The sequence below is a fragment of the Doryrhamphus excisus genome, linkage group LG8 (genome assembly GCF_037039965.1).
Source record: "Doryrhamphus excisus strain RoL-2023G ecotype Guam linkage group LG8, RoL_Dexc_Guam_v1.1, whole genome shotgun sequence".
In the NCBI taxonomy this organism is placed as follows: domain Eukaryota; kingdom Metazoa; phylum Chordata; class Actinopteri; order Syngnathiformes; family Syngnathidae; genus Doryrhamphus; species Doryrhamphus excisus.
In genome coordinates, this window is record NC_136364.1 from 13,643,950 (window position 1) to 13,667,065 (window position 23,116).

At 42.7% G+C, this 23,116-nt stretch overlaps 1 protein-coding gene across 7 annotated transcripts in view; it reads left to right on the forward strand.

The window, feature by feature from the left end:
• Positions 1–643: 643 nt before the first annotated feature.
• Positions 644–23,116, forward strand: part of ncam1b (neural cell adhesion molecule 1b) — a 63,741-nt gene continuing 41,268 nt past the window's right edge. For 4 of the 7 annotated variants that reach the window (XM_058080146.2, XM_058080143.2, XM_058080144.2 and 1 more), the window contains exon 1: positions 644–916. In XM_058080146.2, coding sequence (XP_057936129.2) covers positions 865–916 — 52 coding nt within the window. In that variant the 5' untranslated portion in view covers positions 644–864. The remainder of the gene's footprint in view (positions 917–23,116) is intronic. The other 3 variants (XM_058080147.2, XM_058080149.2, XM_058080148.2) reach the window with 2 other exon arrangements.

The window sequence follows — 23,116 nt, forward strand, 5'->3', positions numbered from 1 at the left end:
AAACAAAGTTAAGTTTTAAAACAAATGTGCAATGAATCTTATGTGGTGGCAGAAGTGGTTTAGTGGGTAGAGCAGGCCCTCCCGTAACCAGAGGGTTGGTGGTTTGAATTTAGCTTTCGCCATTCCAGTCACTGCTGTGCCCTTGGGCAAGCCCCTCCAACCTCCAGTGCCAGCCTGGTGTATGAATTGGTTAGCGGGAATTAGGCAGGCACGCTTCCATTAGTCTATGCTACAGTTTATAAATCAATAATAACAACATATTTATTGTATTATTGTTATAATAAAGGGCTTATGATGATATTATATATTGTAATATTTATCTTTATCTTTATTATGCTTCAATATGTGTGGAGTAAGTGAACAGAAAGACAAACAGTATGTGAATATTCTTATGACTAACATTCATAGTAACTCACTCTTGATGGCGAATGTGCATTAAACTGGTTCATAAATATAAACATAAATAAAAGACACTACATGAGGGAATGTAATAATATAATAATGAATAATAAAATAAACGCCACCGGGCATGCATGACTTTCTACGTCTCTGACGTCCATGCCTGTATCGGAGGGGCACTATTTAATGGGCGGTGCACCGTCCCCGTCGTGCGCATTGATTGCACGTGTGAGCAGGCTTGGCTTGTCAGTCACACTTTGAACGGCTCTGTGGCGCTCATCGTCATCATCGACCAACCAGCGAGTCTGCCTCCTCCCGTTGACCGCCGAATGAGCCACACGGACAGCTAAGGAGCTCAGGATGAACGCTTGCCGAGGAGGACGCTAACACAGCCGAGGGCGACGTTGTGGGAGGGGGGGAGAGCAGACCGTTTTGCTTCGCTTTTCGAGGTGGGGGGACTTTGCCATGGTCCGGTCCGGGGACATCTTTATAACCTTGCTCCTTGTGGGCTGTGCGGGTAGGACTTTCTCATTAAGTCACTTAAAAGTGTGTGCTGCATTACTCGCCATTATAGTGATGATTGTATTCACAGCTGTTAGGACGGCGGTCGCCATCCTTGGGTCTCCCTTCTCCCCCACTACCCCCCCAGGCGCTCCGTCAGGCAGGTGCATTAGTAGTGGTGCTGCGGCTCATGTTAATTAGCTTACAGCGCGCACTATTTTTTTCTCTGCTATCAATAAAGCCGGATTGCTGTGCATAATTTGAGTCACTTTGAGCACCGAGAATAGGCGGAAAATGCTAGCCATCCTTTGGCGTGACGAGTCTGGCCGCTGACTTAGCATTATTTTGCATGCCATAAAATGTGGTCCTGCAGAAGGGGCAGTCCTAGCGTTGTGGGGGTAGGGCGTGGATAATATGGGGGTAATGTGTCATGGGGATTTATGCTAGCCTGCCTCCACTCTTGCACTGCTGTGTTGTTGCTGTCGCTACTCTTGTATGGAACCTGTTTATTATGGATGGGGGGTGATGTTGGGTTCTCCTTTAACACACGCACACGCACAATCAGAGGGAGAGTGAGTGAGTGAGTGAGTGAGTGAGTGAGTGAGTGAGTGAGTGAGCGAGCGAGTCACGGTCCCACGGTTAAAGGCACACACTTGCAATCCGCCTGTTGTGTACAGCCATGACGTTCAGGGTGGGGTGTGATGGGGGGGAGCCCTTGGCAGGTGATGCTGGGATGCATGGAGCCCATCAAGAGTCTGTCAGGGAGGGTGCCGCTCCGTTTGCTCCCTGGCGCTCAAGCACAACTCCTACTCTGAATCATCTGTTATGTAACCCGATTCCCTGATAAAGGCTTTGAAATGAGATGCTCTAAGTTGGTGAAATGTGTTGTTACATAAGTGCAACAGGGGTGGGGGGGGTGGGGGGGTTCTTTGTCAGATTACATTGGTGATGACCTTATCATGGAGATTTAAATACAAAATAAAGATGCTACATTTACATGTATTGGGTGGCGCTCTCGGCAGGTCTCGGACACTTGGTGTGGGATAGCCTTTTAATCCTCCTCGTACAATTGGATATGTCAAGGGGTGTTCCTCAGGCAGCCGGGGGGCAGCAGTGGCTCCTCCGCTCATATTTACTGTGCAAGACCGTCACGACTGTGCTTTGTTACAGCACACACTGCAATGTGTGCACGTTAAACATGTTAAAGGAATGCTAGAATACTAGGCATGGTTGGGAATAACAGTACTGTTACCTTTCATAGAACACTAGCAGAAGGATTGATGAATGTTACTGTCCAATATTCACATGAGGTGTGTTCCCGTGTTTCCTGTGTTCCTGGTGCTACAGGTTCTACCCATACTGCACTTCTAAATTCTGTTATTTTGGAAATGTATGCCTGCTCCACTTTATTTTTGTTAATAGGAAAAGCAGTGAGCCTCCCCTCAGGGAATATAATAACACTGGGCCCTCCCTACTCTCCCCGAAAATGCATTTTCTGGAGCATATTTTGTGGCGTTTTTTGCTCACGTCAGATTTGATCAATTTCCAAACAAATGCAGTTATTTTGGAAAAACGCACATTTCCACCACGCCGGGGGGGAATCTCCATCCGCACTAGAAAAATATAAAACCCCATTTACCAGCTGTCATGCACATTTTGGCCAATCAGACTCCTGAAAAAGCCAGCACAGCTGGTATGTGACCAGTGTCTATGGTATCGATTGCAGAACTGGCCGATAAAAACGGAATCTACTGTTGAACGCAGAATGACTACATGAAGGAAATCCTGTCATCTTGAGGAGATGGGATGTTTGTATGGGGAAGTATTTCCTCGGCGGACTGCTCAATCATGTCGGACTCTCATCACAAACGTGACGAAGCAGCGAAAAAATTTCTCTCTTACACTGCGGGAATGGATGCTAGCAGGGTTAGTTTAGTTTAGCAGAGCATGCTAATGCGGCTGGTTGACACTGTGTTGTGTTTTTCCGCTTGTTAATGCAAATGAGCCTTTTACAATGAGTGAAAAAACGATGATTCTACACCCAGTTTATCTTAACCGTCAACAGGATAGTAATACCATCCTTAAGGGCCATCTTAAGGGTGCTTTCACAGCGTCAGGCAGGTTCGAGGCGTGGTAAACATAAATACAAAAATATGCACTTTGGACATGTAATTATCTGTGTTAATGTTTCAAAAGATGACATGAGAGTTTAAAAAGCAAATATATTTGACTTGAATAAAAGAATAAAAAAATATAAATGAATGGAATAGATTAATGAAGGTATAAATAAATAAATACAGTACATCTAAAAATGAAGACTCTTAACAAATAAAAGAAAAAGACTGTAATATACTATATACTATACACTATATATACTAAGTAATAAAAATAAATGCCATTAAACATGACTTAATTGTACAAAATAATATAAATAAATACACATGACTTAAATGAAGGTGTAAATAATAATAAACTAGTGTAAGAAAATAATAATACTAATACAAATATATATATATTCAATGTTTTTTTTTAACTGAGATTTGATATCATTTTATAACACTGGATAATGTAGGCCCCAGGTTGAGACCATTTTACAACGCGTGAGTTAGAGGACTTCAGGGGAGGGACAGCAGCTTAGTCAAATAAAGGAAAATATTGTCCAAACCTTTCAACTTCGGTTACGTCGAAAGCAAAATGAATGAATTTGTAGTTGCTGCAGTGACAGGGTAAACAGAGTCTGAGGCAAACAGAAAAATATGCTCCAGACAATCAGGCAGGGGGGTCGGGAGGCATTCTATGTTCTCTGATTAGGAGGCTTGATGTGGACTACACACATCGAAAACCCCAGAAATATGAGACTCAGCAAGTAAAGTATGACATGGGTTTGGTTACTTTCAGCTTCCTTCATATGGAAATGCAGTATGATAGAATAAAACTCAGAGCAATAAATACTATATCCGTCCATCTACCCTACCTTAACAATGAAAATGAAAGAACCTAAGCTATCCTGGTGTACATACGTCTATCTGAAAGATCATCAGTTGTTTACAGTGCGATTGGATCCCTTAGTCTGTGTTACATCATCATGATAATGACGTAGCCCCGTCCCATGCTGCTCCGTTCCCAACACAAGATGGAAGCATGGATGTTTGCATGCAGACTTGCAAAGGCTGCAGACTTCCTAATGTCAGTCTTTCACTCCGGGAGGATGGACTGCCAAAAGATGTCAGTGGGGTTTGATATATTTACAATTTATTCCAGCTGTCATCCATCCATTTCAGTAAAGCCACTCACGCTTTGCTAATTCGTGAGAATGAGTCTCCATTATTCATAGAAAAGACAAAAATACAAACGGGCCAGAATGAATCCCATTTGTGATCAGTTGGAACAGCCATCCACCTCTTTTGGGCGTTTGTGAATATTTTCCAAACAGACCCTTGGGCCGTGTCTGGCAGTGCTGCCAAAGCAACATTGATGACAGACACAAACACCTTTGGGGGGGCTATTAGGGACGCTATTAGGAGAATTACAAACTAAAAGCAGGAGAAATGCAAGACCCAGTTTATCAGATTTTTATAGCATTGTCTAGGATAACTACATATTAGTATAAAGTATGAATTTATACTATACTACCTTGCTAGAAAAGCCATTGTCTTTTCAGCTTTAGTTTTAGGCTGAAAAATATTCATGCACTGAATAATTGAACGGCGTACGTGATAAATCAAGCATTACCCTCATACTCTGTGGACTTATTGTAAAACCTGCTATCTTACATGACACCATTATAAAAATCACAGCTTTTAAATGAAGTATAGGGAGAATAAGAGGCTCCTGACACAGCGGGTGTAATTTTGCTCCAGTCAGGACCACTCGACCGGTCGGGTGACGGGGAGTGGATGAGACAGATCCAGGTCTGAGAGGCTTTGAGAGGAGAAGCGCTGCCTAGGGACGCAAAAAAGATGACATTTCGTGTTCACGTGACTCGGCGTAGCTTTGTGAGAGGACCATAAACACACACTTCTTTGGGGATTGGCTCACAAAAATGCAGCGTCAGTACTCTTCGTCTTTTGCGGGGCGAGCCGCATCTCTTAATTCCTGTGAGAGTTCACATAAATCAGGTTAAACGCTGCACTGATTGAGCACGGCCTTGTCTGGCCCACTGCTTTTAAAATCAAGAATTCATTTTACTAGCATGCTGTTCTAAAAATCCAAAAGATGCATAGATGTCAGCTCTACCAGGAAATGAGAACAGTGCGTCCTTGTCACTCATTAAATTAAAACGAGGCCGGCACGTCGAGCGTAGGTTCCCCGCGGACACGTAACATTGGTTTGTCAAAAGCTTGAGGCACTCTGTGGCCTCAGCTTTGTGGAGCTTGAGGAAGAAGGCCATCAAAGTTTGTCAGAATGCGCTCGGCACACTGATTAAGCGCCTGACTTTGGCTTTAGGCATAAAAATAGTTTATCTTTTATTACCAGGGCCATGCCTGCTTTCCAGGCTTTGCTTCATTTTACATACCTATATATACCTTTGCTGTCTTTTCTTTTGCCTTTGCATGTTTTACGCTTAAGCAAGCTATTTCTATTCCTCAAGCTATTCCACAAATGATAGCTTTGGCGCTACGCGTGCGGGAAAGTTTGAACATGTTTGAGTAAATGTTTTCATAAAAGTTGAAAACATATGGTGTCTTCTCCACCAAGCAGCTGCCAGGTGCTGGTGCATCGTGGTCGTGCTTTTATGGTACGCCATCTCCATTTTGCACAGCCCAAGACCACCCAGTCGTTACCTTAAAGTTTAAAGTACTCACATACTTTTGACATCCTATTGCCAGATCTTTTCTTCTCCCCCGCTATTTAAGTGCTGACGCATCAACATTCAGTTCTTGCCTTGACACATTTTAGACATCATGGATGACGTCGACACGTTGTCCCAACCCTAGTAGGAGCTTGGTTCCAGAACCGCTGCATGTGTAAAGTACCTTGGGATAACTTGCAGTACATTCTGACTCAACGCTCCATGAATCAAAGTGACTTGACGGTGGAGAGAAAAAAACAAGCTTTGATAACGGAGGTTATGTTTTGATCATACGGTTGACACCAAGGGTGTTTTTCACTGAACTGAGTCAGATTGATGTGCTCCAGTCAAAGTCAATCAAACTATACAAACTATGTCTGAGTTTCCCATACTTTCCTTTATTTGCCACCTTTGCCGTTGCTCAGGCCCCTATGCTGACACATGGGAAACGCCCCCTATTCAGGGTGGAGATCACAAAAACTTCCTGCCACAAACTTCAAATGTCATTTTTACTAAATGAACATTTGCTTTCAAAAAAATGTAAAATGTAGAAGAGAATTACAAAGAATATATTTAAGCCTTTAAGCATGGAGTAGGAGTGACGTCACATGGAGTAGGAGTGGTGGCACACAACCTGAAAGGTTTAACACCACCAAAGTCATGGTGCCTTGAAGCAGCGTTACATGGGAAAAGCAGCGTTACGTGGGAAAAGCAGCGTTACGTGGGAAAAGCAGTGTTACGTGGGAAAAGCAGCGTTATGTGGGAAAAGCAGCTTTACGTGGGAAAAGCAGCGTTACGTGGGAAAGCAGCGTTATGTGGGAAAAGTAGCGTTAGGTAGGAAGTGGGAAAAGTAGCATTCGGTAGGAAGTGGGAAAAGTAGCGTTAGGTAGGAAGTGGGAAAAGCAGCATTACATGGGAAAAGCAGCGTTACATGGGAAAAGCAGCGTTACTCGGGAAAAGCAGCGTTACTCGGGAAAAGCAGCGTTACGTGGGAAAAGCAGCGTTACGTGGGAAAAGCAGCGTTACGTGGGAAAAGCAGCATTACATGGGAAAAGCAGCATTACATGGGAAAAGCAGCATTACATGGGAAAGCAGCGTTACAAGGGAAAAGCAGCGTTACATGGGAAAAGCAGCGTTACGTGGGAACCTCCTACAAGGACCAGCCCCCGTTGGTGGTGGTGACTCTACCATCCACCAACGCTTGACTAACACCGGAACAAACTTTGACCTTCTTTGCTGGGGTATGTGAGGTGTGGTCTGATGCATCGGTTATGCAAGGCACTTGTGGCATAGAATGGATTATAAAATTAGTATTTGCTGTTTTTTTAGAGACTGTTCCATAAAGAATAAGAGAGAACAGATACACCTTCCCCCCTTGTCATATAAGTAGGGGAGGAACGATTCACTACCTCCCTGCATCAAATTACATAATTACATAATTTGTTTAACAAGTGCCCTGTGATTGGCTGGCGACCAGTCCAGGGTGTACCCTGCCTCTTGCCCGAAGACAGCTGGGATAGGCTCCAGCACCCCCGCGACCCTCGTGAGGATAAGTGGTAGAAAATGAATGAATGTTTAACAAGTTTTTCTTTGCGGACGGCGTATATCGATCGAACATTGTTTAAAAAGGTAATCAATCGATTGAATCGACGCTAGGAACTAAAGCAGTGCTTTAATGCACGCCTCCATATAAGTAATAAGTAAATACCACTTCAACTTCAGCAAAGCGATCAGAGCCCTGCATGTCGCTCACCCATCATGGCACGCTGTCCACGCTAGAGGGAATTGTGTCCCAGTTTGAAAAGAGATGCAGATGAGTCTTCATAAGTAAACCTTGAAAAGAAGCTCACAGTGTGTCTGATTGGGGAGAAATACGCCGCACGCATCATCTTGGCCACGATAAAGCAACACGCTGGTGGCTAGAATTTATCTCTCCTCTTCTTTTGTGCGTCTTCTCATGCATCCGTGCGTATCGTTCCACGTGTGTTATTGAAAAACTATAAGATGCATCGCTATGCTCAGAGCAGGTTGTGCCTCAGGCTGTCTTTTCATGCAGTCACCATAGCGTGTCCCCCCCCCACACACACTAACATTATGCTCCTTTATAGGCGGACTCATCATTGCTTTGCAGCTGAGACATCGCACCAAGTATTAATGTTATTACGGGAGGGGGAAAGAAGAATCCAATTTAAAGTAGTGACGGGACACGCGGTAGTAGTAGGACGCTGCTCTTTTTAATCTCTAATTAGATCACACTAAGAAGGCGCTATCTCCAGGGGAACTGTAGCAGCGCTACCGTATGTGATCCACTTCATAATGATGTCATTTATTCTCGCTGATAAATGCCTCAAATACATTTTCACCCATTTGACATTTGCCACCTTTGTCGATTCCACTGTATTTCTGTGAATCGTATACTTTAATGCATTACACTCTAGTTGGAGTATATATTGTGTAACGTTGCACAGCAGTTTTAGGGACACGAGAAGGAATGGACTCCCTTTTTAATAAAAATGTATTTACAGGCATGTGCAGCGTTTTAAAGGTACTCTCAGACTACGATAGTAAGTAATACAATAATGCGATACGAGTAATACGACCCAGCTGTGTAATTCTAAGGAGTATTTTAGGAGCACCTGCACAGTATGGACATGAATGGAAAGCAACTGTTGTCCGCCGGGAATTGCAGACAGCTGTTATCCGTGCACATTGTCACGCATCAGCATTACAATGCTCCCTAATATCTCACCAGCACTTTGCTTTCTATCAGTCAAATGTGATATTTTTAACTCGCTGCAATATGAGCTGGTCATGTTCACCTTGACCTTTTCTGCAAGTTTGCTGCTGATTGATCCTAATGAATAATGCATGACTGTTGAATGGCCATTACACCATCAGCGCTGCCTGAACTCCTGGAGTGGTTGCTCAATTCTCCTCTCGCCCGTGCTCTCAAAATGCACGTCATCTCGCCGTTGGCTTCTTTTAAGTTCATGGGAGTATTTTCTTTAAATGCTGACTACACAACCATTAACCAACTCATTCAGTTTTCCAGGATGCCCTCCAGAACCCATCTTATATTCGTCTGGCTGTGTACTCCAAAAAGGACAATGCACTCCATTGAGAGTGCTTCATAGCAGCCAGTAGTAATATCACCGAGAGCTGGCCCACACTGCTTACAAAGCCACTGAGCAGGAGGTGTGGCTGGAAGATTTGCAGAGATTAGACTCCTCCTTTGAGTCGGAGGTCACTGGACCGCTACAGTGAGCTCATCTGTGGCAGGGTGATGGTGTGGAATATATGTTGTATGCATTGGTACAGGCCATATAAAGTATTAGATAGTGGCTATACATTCTCTGTTTAGTACCCACTTCAATTTAGCAGGCTCAGAATCCTGTCCAAAGATCTCCAGAGCCTCGGGTTTTTACCTTTAACAAGGAAACGCTTAGTTGAATGTTGAATGTTTGTTGCCCTCATCATCGAAGTCAGCATTTCAAAGAACCTGGTGGCCCAGACTTCCTTCTACACTCCAATGTATGGAGGTTGTAAGGCCCTCTTTAGGACATGCAGGCACTGTACTATGTTGATGGCTGCATGCCATCAGATCTTTGTTTATCAAGACATGGTTTCTGTTATATTTTCCCATATTCTTCTCAAATATTTGGTCATCTTCTGTCATTTGACGTCTGCAGTTGTTTTAATGGCATGAAGTCAATGTTTATTTGGATTTTTCAGTTGCTTCCCTGTTGTCCAGCAATGTTTTGTTCAGATTTTGTAGCTGACAAGCAAATGTTTTGCCTCGATTTTTAGTGCAAGATGAGTTGGTTGTTAGTATTTGCAGAGATGTTGAAGTCTTTGGTTGCTCTGTTGCTGACAAGCATTTTCTCCAGTTGTATAAACAGGGTTTCAGTTCAGGGGTTGAGAGGCAATTCTTCATCAGCATGTTGCTGGTGACTGCAAACTCGAGTGCGTTCATGCTCGGCACCACGACGAGAGGACAAATTTAGCAGCCATTTTTGCTTGTTTCTTGACATAGTTTCCATTCATAACGGACTGTTTTGGGATCTCTTTAGTAACTTTTCCAAAGAACGCATGTATGCACGATGTTCACCATGGTTTCACTTGACGCCTCTTTACGACTACCTTACACCTGGATATGCATCCCAGCCATGGCAGGAATTGTAGGTTGACGAGCATCGGCTGTGGAGGTTGGCTTCTCTGCATTGCTACAATATTCAAAGCTGTCAACGTTAGGATCCGGGCCAGATATTGACCATTATTCTCTGCAGGGTGACTGCAGACCTCTGAATGTAATGACGTAGTAGCTTGCCTCATCTTTGGTGGTCATAGCTGACTGAGTAACACTGCATCGTGATTTCTAGCTTCAAATCCATTGGTGCAAAAATCTTCAGATCCAGTAATATACGTCGCTGTGCATTCAAAGCAGTTAAAGTCAAATGATAGTTAATATTAAAATGTCGGCTTTCCCATCGTCAGTAGGTATGAATAATAGAAATAGCCATCCTGTGTGCAAGGATTTTTCTGAAACCACGCCCCTCCCCCATCTCAACAAAAGATCACAGTTAATCTAATCTTATTAAGGTACACACTCTTAGCAAAAAGTGAGCCCTCATGAATAATAAATGTGTCATTAATTAATTACTGAATATTACATGTTCACCTTTCTAAGACAGCAAAAAGCCTCCATGTTGAATGCACTCAATGTAAATGAATTCCAAAAGACGGGCGATAGGAAAAGTGTGGATAACTGGTGATGAATAGTTTTTCAGCCCCCAGACAGCTGATATAAGATACCCTTCTTAATTGAATGTGCAGGTCTTAAATCTTAGATTGCATGGATTAAAGCCAGTGGTGCTAATTCTGTGGATAAAGTCCTTGTTTTTCCGTGCCGCACTACTGTTGACTGAAACATTACAGTATTCTGTGTTAAGATGGGACATAATGGAGGCGAGGAAGAAAATAGGATGATGTGGGTGGTTATGGCTCCAACCTATGAAAGACACAAGACAGCAGGGTCCGAAGCTTTAATGTACCTGGTGAGCCCATGACAATTTTCAACTAGCACATCGTGAATCAAAATATGGTATAACATGCTAGTTCCCTGGGTTTAAATGCCACAAGATGTGTGCTTATTGTATGTTTGGCCTCTCGCTCCCTTCTTCTTCTCCCTTTGGTCTCTCGCCTCCCCCCTTTAACAATCTCCACACAGTGTGAGTCATTGGCTTCTGCTGCCTGGGGGCTGTCTTACTGTTGCTGCCAGTAGACGCCGGATATGTCATGAACCCCATCGCGCATCTTTTTCATGAATGCCATAAAGTGTAAAAGCAGATGACAGGCATGGAGAAACAGAATAAACAAGCTCTCCTCACTCGCCATGATGACCCGCTCCATGTGGGTACCCCGGACCCTGCACAAATGATGTCGGTGTAATATCAGAGTTTCTTTGTCAAGTCTCTTGGATGTTCACACTTTGGACGAGAGTAAATGGAAGATAACCCAGACAGTGTCGGTAAACAGAGGAATACAACTTCGAAAACTGGATCATGCGAAAACCAGAGCTTTCGAAAACCGAGGTTTGGCTTTACTTTTTAATGACAGATAATAAATAAATCGATCATCGCTCAATGAAGGAAGTTTAATCGAATTACCATTGCGAGTTCAGGTAATAACCATCCACACGTAACCCAGACTGGAACACCGCCTTATTCCTGTTCAGTTCCACCCCATTGAATCAAGGCGTCTAACCTTTCATTGACCTTGCAGCGGCATAAACAGTAGCATCCTTCATCATACCGACAAAGGCGCCGCACCGTGATAAAGGGGAAGCAGCTGTTACGCTGCGAGCAAACTGCAATCATCCACTGTATTCTCAATGGCATACCGGGGGACCCGAGCAACCGCTCCCTCTGGAAATCACTTCAAAAGAGCCCCCATTATGGGAGGCCAGAAGGGAAGCAGTAGCATCGAGCTATTGGCTATGCTACGATAACACGTGTCTGAAGGAAACAGGGTCAGCTTTCCTTTTGACGAGAAGATAGCAGTCATTGCCGCTCAATGGGAGTGTTTGACATGATCCACACTTGAGTGTTTGGCGCCTGGTAGTTTGTCCTGCTGCAACATAGTATGTCAATATACGATATCTATGCACGCTTCCATATTGATATTGATTAGGTAGTCCGGTGCAGGCGTACGCATACAGATGATCAGTGACAGTCTTGCTTTGCTGTTGATGTCTCTAGACAGTCGAGCCCCAAGGAAGAGACTTCAGATCTCGGGAGGTTAGCCCTACCCTTGAGTCTATTTTTACTGTAATGACTCTGATTGGCCAACAGGATATGTGTGTGTGTGTGTGTGTAAGCTTGTGTTGTGTTATAAGGTGCCTCTGTGCCATCTGTTGTTCTCAAAGGAGCTGTTGCGAAGACAGTCCGAGCCAAGTCAGTCTGTCCCGCAGAATGCAAAGTACAACCTTGGGAGGAGAAAAGTAGCATTAGCCTTCCTAATGAGTTAGTAGCTTTGATCTCGAATAAGTCTTCGAATGAGTCTACTTTGATTGTGTTGTTCCAATCAAGGTAGTCAAGCTAATAATGTCCAACAATAAGTGCTATTATAAACTTGGATCATTTTTGTGGTGTCCGCTCCACCACAACTGTAAATTGGTTGAGGGGAATGCTAATATACGTATACGTATGTATCAAGGCAGTGATACAATTATGAAAAAAAAAAGTCTAATATTCCTAGCACTATTCAAAGACACAAAAACACTTGCAAGCAATAGTAATACTCCATTGCTGAACGAGATTAGACCTCATCTGATGATTAAAAGATATGGTTCATCACACTGAGCTTCACTTAGGCTAAGAATTAGCAACCACGATGTGTCCTGTGATCCCTTTTCATATTAACATTAAGATTTGCCTTCCCTTTAAGAACCGCTTCGGACATGGAATTAATTTTTGCATGGTTTGAACTCTCCGCTCTCTGATTATCGACTTACTTATTCATCTAGACTCCTGTTTAGGAGGTTTCGGCTGTCGGGATCATTCCTGTTGTGGGCAGCTGGAGCTTATCCCAGCTGACTGACTGTGATTGGCTGGCCAACAGTCCAGGGTGGACCCCGCCTCTCCCCCACGACCCTAGTGAGGATAAGTGGCATAGAAGATGGGTGCATGGATGAATGGATGTATGTATGCACATCTGTGCTCTCTGTATGCCGAATGCCACAGCTCCAGTGTGGCTGTGCCAGAGATTCCATCTCTTAACCATCATTTTACTTTTCAGTCACAAGTGGTGAGTGGCTGTAGATTTCATAGTTGAAATAGGGTTCATAAGTGATGAGATGACTCCAGAACCCTCCCCGTCCGACAAAGGAAACTAACATAAGAAAGGCATGACCTTCAAACGTCAATAACAAATAAACAACCTGGTTCCGTGTTCTTGGAAAGATGCTAAGCCTCAAACCATCACAACTTTTGCTGCAACTTTTTGAAGAAGTTGACGCAGAAATCAGACATTTAAGGCGGCAACAATCACAATAAAAGCTCACCAAATCCTAGAGGGACTGATGCTATAGCAAATTAGCTTCTTAGCGGAGCGGATTACTCCTGTGCTATGGTCAAAGAGATTTATTTGGAAATGGACTGCAAGAGGCCGATTTGCCAACGAGGAGATTTATTGCACGTCCACATGAAAAGGAAACAGTAAATCCAGGTGACAGCAACACTGAAGCAATTGCATGGTTGGGTAGCTAAAGATCCTTGTCTTGGAGATTATTTAGAGGAGGAGCAAGCCTTCAGTATTGGAGATTATTTAGAGGAGGAGCAACCCTTCAGTATCAGTGTCAGTATTCATGCCTTGGTGAACCAGAAGACAGAATGCCACTTTGGAAGTAGAAGTACTCTGGCTATCCTTCACATTAGTAATTCAACAATGAGGTTTTGAACGATGCGGACACTGTAAATGTACGGAACAATGAAGCTTTTTCGGTCTGCGATACTGCCGCTAGCATTATTGCTGTTGCTGTATTATAGCACATCTGCTGGGAGACACCAAGCCATAAAAACACCCGACTTGTATCCAGCGCTATTATGTTGTAAAACGCACAGCTCGGAGATGAGGGCATAAAGGCTTTGATTTAAAACTTGATTATTGATTTTTGGAATGTTTTCAGAAGGCTTGCCGTTGGCTGCCCCCCCCGCCTCTCGCGGCTCCAGCATACCCCCACGACCTTAGTGAGTTTTGTGTTTTGTGTCGTCAAGACAAATATAAGAGAAAAAAATTGTCATCTAATGAAAAAAATACAATTATATTCTCCACAAATAAAAACAGCAATTTGAGGAAGGGAATAAAATGCAACTCGTGTCTCTTTTCAGTTTGTTTTAAATATTGACAAACTGCTAGCATGAGGTGGCTAAATATGCAATATAATGGGATACACCTATTTGGCCTATAAAGCCTTCTAGTCATTTTTACAGTATTTATACAGTACATACAGTATTTATACAGTATATACAGTATTTGTACAGCATTCGTAGAGTATTTATACAGCATTCGTAGAGTATTTATACAGTATGCTCTGCCCATGTAGTAAGAGGCACATTCATGATAACATACTATAATGCAGTATTGTGGTGTATTCTGGTCATTTCAAGCATTAGCGGAACTTCCTTCCTGGATACATGGATTGTCCAGAGCCCCTAGCAACGTGTACATAGCCCATATATATAAAGAAACGTGTATATAATCCATATATATAAAGAAACGTGTATATAATCCATATATATATATATATATATATATATATATATATATATATGAAGCAACATGTACATAATCCATATATATAATATAAATAACATAAGAATGCTGGCTATTGTGTACCTGTCCGTGATGGGCTCCAGGAGCACAGCTTGTCGAACCGCCATTGTCATGCACACGTGCTAATTGTCCCCGGCGCTAACCTTGCTGAGACAGATTATATTTTCATTCACACTCCAATCCAATTACAGTGCACCCTAATCTCTGGCGGGTCAGCACCAATTACAGTGCACCCTAATCTCTAGCGGGTCAGCGCCATACTCCTCCATTCAGGGGTGGTAGCCCCACCAGTTGCTGCCCACCCCGCACACACACACACCATGATGAGCACTCAAGTGATGCCCCCCCATATTTCTGTCTGTCTGGCTCTATCTGCAATGGTGCATTCCCTCACATAGCCCCCCCCTGCCTTATCCGGCTCGTCCCAGCTTGTCTGCCTGGCCCATGGACACAGAGAGACACAGCTCTCTGTGTGTCCATGGGCCAGACCTTGGTGATGTCTTGTCTTGGTCTACTTGTGTTTGAGTGGTTATTGCCCCCCCCCCGCCTCTGCCACTCCCTCACGCCCCCCCCCCTGTTTTGCCTCTTTGTTATTCTAGTAGTTATTACCCCCATAAAGTCCCCCCCCCCGTGTAGCAAGTGGACGTGTGTTAGTCCTATCAAGCCCTGCACGGCTTTATCCCGCAGCAGCCAAGCAGGACAGGCTTTGCTTTTCTGTGGGAACGTGTCGTGACGAGCTGGGAAGGGGAACCACGAGGGATCCTTCATCACGATTAGTCTGGAAGATTTTGCTTTTTTTTACCTCCCGAGTGTGTCTGTAGTGCTTCATTGTGTTAGCAAAGATGTTGACATTTCAGTCATTGTTCAGGCCACACAGACCCCCCCATTCTTGTTTTTAAGTCGTTGCCGCAACCCTAATTGCACCTCCTGCAATTTTTCCATTTGACTGCACATGCACGTCATTTTCAGGCTGCAAATGTTGCAAATGTTGTGCTGTTTTACGGCAGCACTGGGAAGAATGGCAAATGTAATGGTGGTGATGGTGGCCGGTGTTAGCAGAGATAGCATTTCCACAAGTAATCACTCCTTATGCTTCTGCACTTTTATTTTGCCTTTTGCGAAGGTGTGCTAATTCCGTTTTTTAATGTGGTCTTTTATCCCCCCCTCCATCCCCTGACGGGGTCATTACAGGAGGACACAGCATGATGGGCCGCAGACGCCGTGCTTCCATCTTCTGGGCCTCTGGTGCTGTGATACACGGCTGAGGCACACGCTGGGGGGGGGGGCATTTACATGAAATGGCTTCAATGAGGGAGGGAGGAAGGGAGGGAAGTCTTCTCCACAGCCGAAGTGGAGTGCAATGTTGTTTGACACGTCACGTGTTCACAGAGAAGCCCGGAAAGGCTTCCACCAAGATAGGACTGGTTGGCAGTACTTCTACTCTCTACAGTACACCTTGGTCTGGCGGCTTACGTATGGAAGTAAATGTGCTACATACTAGTTCATTCTCAGGGTTTTCTGTTCTATGGTAATATTAGTACACGGTTATGTGGTATTATGGCCTATTAGTGCCTGTTGAAGCAAAGTGGATATACTTTTTGCTTAAAGTGAAACATAAAACGGCTAAATGAACTCAAGTACGAATATAGGGCCTTGAAAGACTTTGTGAATGACATAACATTCTACACTAGTCACTGGGTGTCAGTCATGTTACTGCAATACGAGGTCATTTCATATAATAATCCCTAATAAAACGCCGTAACACACAAGCAAGAGTAAATGGCTTCTTGACTCTTGACTAGAAGGGTTTTCACTTATTTAGAGGGCTCTAATAATGATAAAAACTTTATTTAGAAGGACTTGACAGGTTTTCTATGCTCTGACTACAAAAATATTTGATATACTTTATTAATAAGGAATCCTGAATAGCTTGTTTGTCAGGTTGAAATCTCTGCTTGATTGACAGGGGTTTTTGTCTTGGGGGGAGATGCAGGTCCACTGTGGACTGGTAGCCAGCCAATTGCAGAGCACATATAGACAAACTCACACTCGCTTCCACACCCACAGTATGGATAGCATAGAGTCTCCAGCTAACGTAGTATGCATATTTTGGGAATGTGTGAGAAAGCCGGAGTACCCGAAGAAGAGAAGATCCTACGCACGCTCAGGGAGAATGTGCAAACTCCACACAGAGATGTTCCAATCTCCCAGCCTGCCCAGCAGCCCATTCCAAAAGAAAACAACATCATATCAGAAATCATTTTGTTAGTTAAGTTAAATCAAGTATATCTAAATTGTTTGAAAATGTATAAAAAAAAACTGAAATGGAAAAAAAACCTGCTTTAATTTTCGGAGAAAGTCGAAATGTTGTGTGAATTGTGAGATTCATAATTATGAGAAGAAAAATGATAAATTATTATTATTATATTAGTATAAGTATTATATTAGTATTAGTATATATATATTATTATTATTATTATTGTCATTGTAATTGTTATTATTGTATTCTAACAAGAAAAAAGACATACAGATTTTAAGACGACAGACTTGTAATTTTAAGAGGAAAAATAGCTTGCGTACATTAAATATTAAAGACAAATATGTTATTTGTAAGTCATAACATTCCGAAAAGTTATTTAAGAACAAAGTTTAAATATTAGAAAAAAAACTGCAAAAAAGAGGAGAAAAAGAGCAAACTGCATATTAATAATTGGCTTGTTCAGCTGTTCAGCTACATAACAAAACAGAGGAATTATTTTATGGAAATACATCGTTAGCTTGTTAGCATATCTTTATCAAATATGAAAGCGGCCATTGCATCCTTTCAAGGTGTGGACATGCCGGTCCCAGTCGTATTGAGGTGACGACTGAGGATGAGCTCCAGTATCCAGCCTAAATACATATGTGTATTTATATACGTATATGGTGGCGTGAAATAGTGTTGCCTCCTCCCTGATTATTTTTTTTTTACACCTGTTTGATGATGTGAAACATTTACAAAAACAAAACCAGGAAGGGGCATATACTTTTCACCCCACCATATATGTTAGCCTATTGTGATTTGGATATATACGGGAATATATTTGTTTGCATTTTGTACTGTTGAATTGTAAAAGAGGTATTTCACGACCCGGGGGTGCCATCCTTATCTCGGGGGGCTATAGGACGCTATGGATGCAGCCTAGCAGGCGATTGCGCATGCTGACGCTGACACGAATGGTTGATGTTCAATTTGGGCATCCTGAGCTTTCTTGGCATAATGGAACTGGCCTTGAATCATTTGTTTGGAAAATGTAGTGGGCAACCTGTGTGGATGTTGAACCATCACACCGCCACATCGCTTAGGACCACCAAGGGAATGGGTGAGAGAAGCAGAGAGAGAGAGAGAGAGAGAGAAAGTGGTTTCCATAGCAACTGGTAGATGTGAGTATAACTGCGGTTGAGAGGCATGAGTAGCAAGCAAATACAAGCCTAATTCCTTGGAGCCAGCAAATGACAAAAACAAGCTGTTTGATAATTGATTGTCTTTTAAACAACGGTGCTCTCTTCTGGCCTCCATACAATTACTGAGAGGGTCAACGTCCGATGTTTGTCTGTGCACAATGAAATATGAAATCCCTGCTGTTTAGCTGTGGTACTTCCTTGACATGTTTCCCTTTTTACGATGAAATGATTCCAAAGCCGTAATTAGTGATACAAAGAAGACATAGACGTCGCTCTATCAGGTGTGTATTTTCTTCTCACGGCTCAGCCGACAAGTCTTCCAAGAGATTATTACATGGCAGTGATGTACAAAAACATCAATTTTTACAGAACTGCTACATTTTTCATGAAAAATAAAAAAGCATTTATTAGTCAAGCTTCTGTCGCAGAGCAAAGCGGCGAAGCAAACACGCACAGATGAATCATTTCAAAGGGTATTAAAAGAATGTCCACCACCCCCCCAAAATAAGCATTTATTTTGGATACAATGAAGTCGTCTCTGGAAAATGACAATGCAAATTTAGTAGCATTGATGTATTCTTTGCAGCTAGCCCAGCATCATCTGATGGCCATTTTGATCCTTCTCTTTTTTACCCAGTTAATGATAGTTTAACTGTTCCTGTCATCTTGCTGGCCTTGAAGATCAAGCGTGTGTGTGTGCCGTACGCCGGCGGAATAGAAAATGAGCATAATCTCATATGAAAAACAAAGTCTGGTGGTGCTACAGCTAAGACTGCAGCACCTGAGGTGTTCCTTCTAAGATAAGTGTAGACAGTGCAGAACAGGGCCGCCCCGCATCCCTGAAAGGCATCCCAATGTAAGCTAGGGTGCACTTGCTCTTATCGCTTACCTTCAACGTGACAGAAGAAAAGTCAGTGCTTTCCTGTGGGGAACCTGAATTTCAAGATACCAGCCAGAAAGGATAGGTTGAGACACTATTTGTGAATATTTAAGAACCACCTGCCGATTGCTGTCACTCAGACCATCCATTTTGATGGATGAAGTAAACCTCCAGTCTCACATCATGTAACACACACCTAACACACACCTAAGTACGTTGTACGTAGAGCAGGGGTCTCAAACACGCGGCCCGTGGCCCAAATGTGGCCCGCACGACACAGTTTGAGGCCCCCGCCTTAATATGAAAGTTTAATGTTAGTGCGGCCCACGCAAGTTTGATATGGATGCTGTATGGTATCATGTACCCAGAAAAAATTATTACGTTTGATTAATGTTCATGTTAAAGGTTAAATAACTGTTAATAGTTATCCTCCCTATCCGTGTGGAAGTGGTAAGTTTTTGGCTATTTAAGTTTAAAGGAAATAACTTGAAGGCTACCGTTTAGGTTGCTAGCTCTCTAGTTTGCGAGTTAGCATGTGTCTCAAGACCCTGCAGTTGCGCAATATGTTGTAAATAAAAAAAGTATAAATGTGACTATAGTCGTGTTTTGTCATGTCTACAGGGCTCTAATAATGCTTTGTTAATTTTAATCTGAAAAAATAATTTGTCTACCCACCAACTATAGTATGTGGTTTCTTAAGTTTTTATTATTTGCCGTTTTATTATTATTATTATATTTATTTATTACTGATTGATTGATTTTCTTTATTCTTGATTTGTTTATTTATTTTTCAACTTATTTTGTGCAGAAAAATAAAAATTAAGATATTTGAGAACAGTGGAATGTTTTATCAGAGCTTTTATTGTAGAAAATCGGAACCAAAGCACTGAAAAGGTTTGTATATTTTTCTGTTTGTAATAAATGCGTTTTTTTTTTTTTTGGAAAATCTAATGCGGCCCAGCCTCGCCCAGACCCTAGCTCCAGTGGCCCCCAGGTAAATTGAGTTTGAGACCCCTGACGTAGAGCATGAAAATGAAGAAATGGGGTGAGTAAGCATTGCAACCAACCATTTAAGTGTCAGAGTTTTCTCCAACTTTTCATCAGCTGACCAACAGCCAATTTCAGATTGTTTGCAATAAATTGCTTACCCAAACATATTTTGGCCTTACTGCCATTTTTTCTTTTTGCATTTTGAAGCTCTACTTAGAATGTCCTGAAGATCCAAATGGACAAAAGATACATTTTTACAACTTACTAACTGGTGTCAATATTTAGATCAGGATCGGTGCCATAGACAGGATCAGGATCATAAACTGTGAGCAAGCCCTCCAGTGTGGCTTTCATACGAGGAAGTGGCTCGCTGGCCGTGCTACTAGGAATATACCTTTACTGTATGCTGCCCGAGGATAAGCGGCTTAGACGATGGATGGATGGGTGGGTGTGCTGCCCTAAATCTGACGCCACAGTGACAAACACAAACATAAATTATTGACACTGCAAGCTGTCTCCGTGTGGTAAATGATCATGCTGCATACAAATATGACATTGCCCACAGCCACGGTAAATGTTAAATCACAGAAGAATTCCAAATGTCAGATGTTCCATTTCCTTCTGGAGCTCCAGCAACAACGACACACAAAGTCTTTCAAATCTGGTTGAAATGATGATGGCCCGCATCCCGAGGTTGATTGATCATTTGGTTGGCTTTAGGAGCTTGAAATGATGATAAAACATTCTGCATCCATAATTACCAAGGTTGCTTTCCCACTAGCTCTTTAGTGGAGTGTAATCAAACTGGAGGGTTTTCTACTTCAACTACTTTGTTTGCTCGTGCTTTGTAGCCTGGCAGATTAAAGCCAATTTTGTCCTTGATTTTTGGTGCAAATACTAACGTAACCTATATATGATAGGTTACTAACCTACACATACCTAACCCCTTAAAGGGGAAGTGCACTTTTTGGGGAATTTTGCCCATCATTCCCAGTGTTCTACACCGTGCTACAGTGCTAGTGTTCCATTACATAATGGACCTGCATATTAACCTAGCTACAGCGATATTGTCATTGTAGCACTTAACATGAAAACACAACACCCATCAGGGTGTGGTTCTACTTGGTTGATAGTTGATCCTTTTATTGTAAAACATCATATGCAGCGAACAATGTTCATTTTAGTCTATTTTAATTTAACAGTTTATCAGTTGGGCGGCACGGTAGTCCAGTGGTTAGCGCGCAGACCTCACAGCTAGGAGAACAGGGTTCGATTCCACCCTCTGCCATCTCTGTGTGGAGTTTGCATGTTCTCCCCGTGCATGCGTGGGTTTTCTCCGGGTACTCCGGTTTCCTCCCACATTCCAAAAATATGCTAGGTTAATTGGCGACTCCAAATTGTCCATAGGTATGAATGTGAGTGTGAATGGTTGTTTGTCTATATGTGCCCTGTGACAGCTGGGATAGGCTCCAGCACCCACCGCGACCCCCGTGAGGAAAAAGCGGTAGAAAATGAATGAATGAATGAGTTTATCAGTTGGCTGCTCGTTGGACGAGTGGTTAGTCGCAGGTCACACAGGTAGGAAACTGTAAACAGTAGATGATTTTACTTTTTTTGTACTTTACTTTTACTTAACATCCGTGCTACCACTCAATGGTACGGCAGCTTTTGAAAACAGGTTCCTAACAAACCTGGGGTGTGGTCTTTGCCCCCCCCCCCCCCCCAGCAATGCTTCCGGATGCCATCATCAACACCCTTACAACTGTACCCTTTGGTTTTGGGATACAGTAGGAATTGTAAAACATCATAAAGCATGAACATTGGGGTGGAAAACCAATTAGAAGTAATATAAATATGTTCTCCACTGCAATATTGGCATTTTAATTTGGGCTGCTCACATCCTTGGGGCTCGCTCCTTAACCATTTATGTGATGTCTACTCGCAGGCTTGGGCTTCAGATGGATGGGTCTCTGGGGGATTCACATTCAGATGAAATTTGTAGGACAGGCGGTTACTTCATGTCATTTAGCTCCCCCCGTCCCCTTTGAATGAGTCTGTGCCCTTTAACAAGACCGAATGAAGCTTCTGTGGATCTTTAGCCTTATCAACGTATGGGACGGGAGTGTTTGGTGCAAGAGCAATTACTGTCTGATTCATAACTTCATAAAGCGATTGAGCCATGGACCTGCTCTGGGTTTCAGGGCAATTGTAGATTGTATAGGGAAACTAGAGTCCCTGAACCTTATAGGCCAGATATTTGACATCCAAGTGGATGTGGATGTCTGGATAGAGTCAGCATGCGGCGATAAGGAATCGGCATGTTTGTGATGAGTAGGAGTCGACACTCTGTTGGCAGCGTGACAGTCTAATGTCAGCTTTAAAAGAAAGACGGATTCTGTTTATACATCAAATGTGACCAAACCAAATACTGGAGCGTTTGCATGATGTTCTCACTTCAGGAAAAATACTGTAGGTTCTGGAATCAACCAGTTTCAAATAACGCAGTTTGATACTGGCTCATGTTTTAAGTAATTCACCAGCTTTTACAATTAAATGACGCTTGGATGAGGGCCTTTCTGTTGTCGGGCTTCATGTCTGTGATTAAAACACTAAAATAGTCTTGTAAAATCAAGTTCATATGAAGGATCTATCCACATGACGTTCCTCGGTCGTCTCACTGACTCTGTTTGTCTTTACAACTTCCTGCCCTTTGTAACATCCCTCGCTCTTGCCCTGACACCCAACGATATAGAGCCGGATTTCAGGCCCATTTAGTTACATTTCTTAACCACGGGAAACCCTAACTGCTCCCCTTGGGAAACAAGTGAAGCTTTGTTCTAATTTAGCTCCAAAGGGTTCAAACCAGACCTCTCCCTGAGATGGAGAAATCGCTCTTTTTCTATCTAGACAGTGATGCATTGTTGGCATTTACCAATGTGCACCTTGCCTCTCTGCATTAGTTTCCAAGCATCATCTTGTGGTTTCTATTGGAAGGGCAGAAAAGCTCAGCTATGAAAGTGATTGTTTTTTGGAGTCACATACGGTATGTCTTTTACTGCTTTTTCAAACTAAACAAAACCTTCAATCATGGACAAACATCAGTGGGACGGCAAGTTTACATTTGTACATTTCAAAGATATTGGCTATTTGAGTTTTTCAGTCAGTCAAGTGGACCAACGTACATCTGGAGTAGTAATAATAGTAGTAATAAAGCAGTAAAGATAGTAAAGGGTGGAAATAATCAAACTGTAACCCTATTAAAACCTGCATAGTGTAAG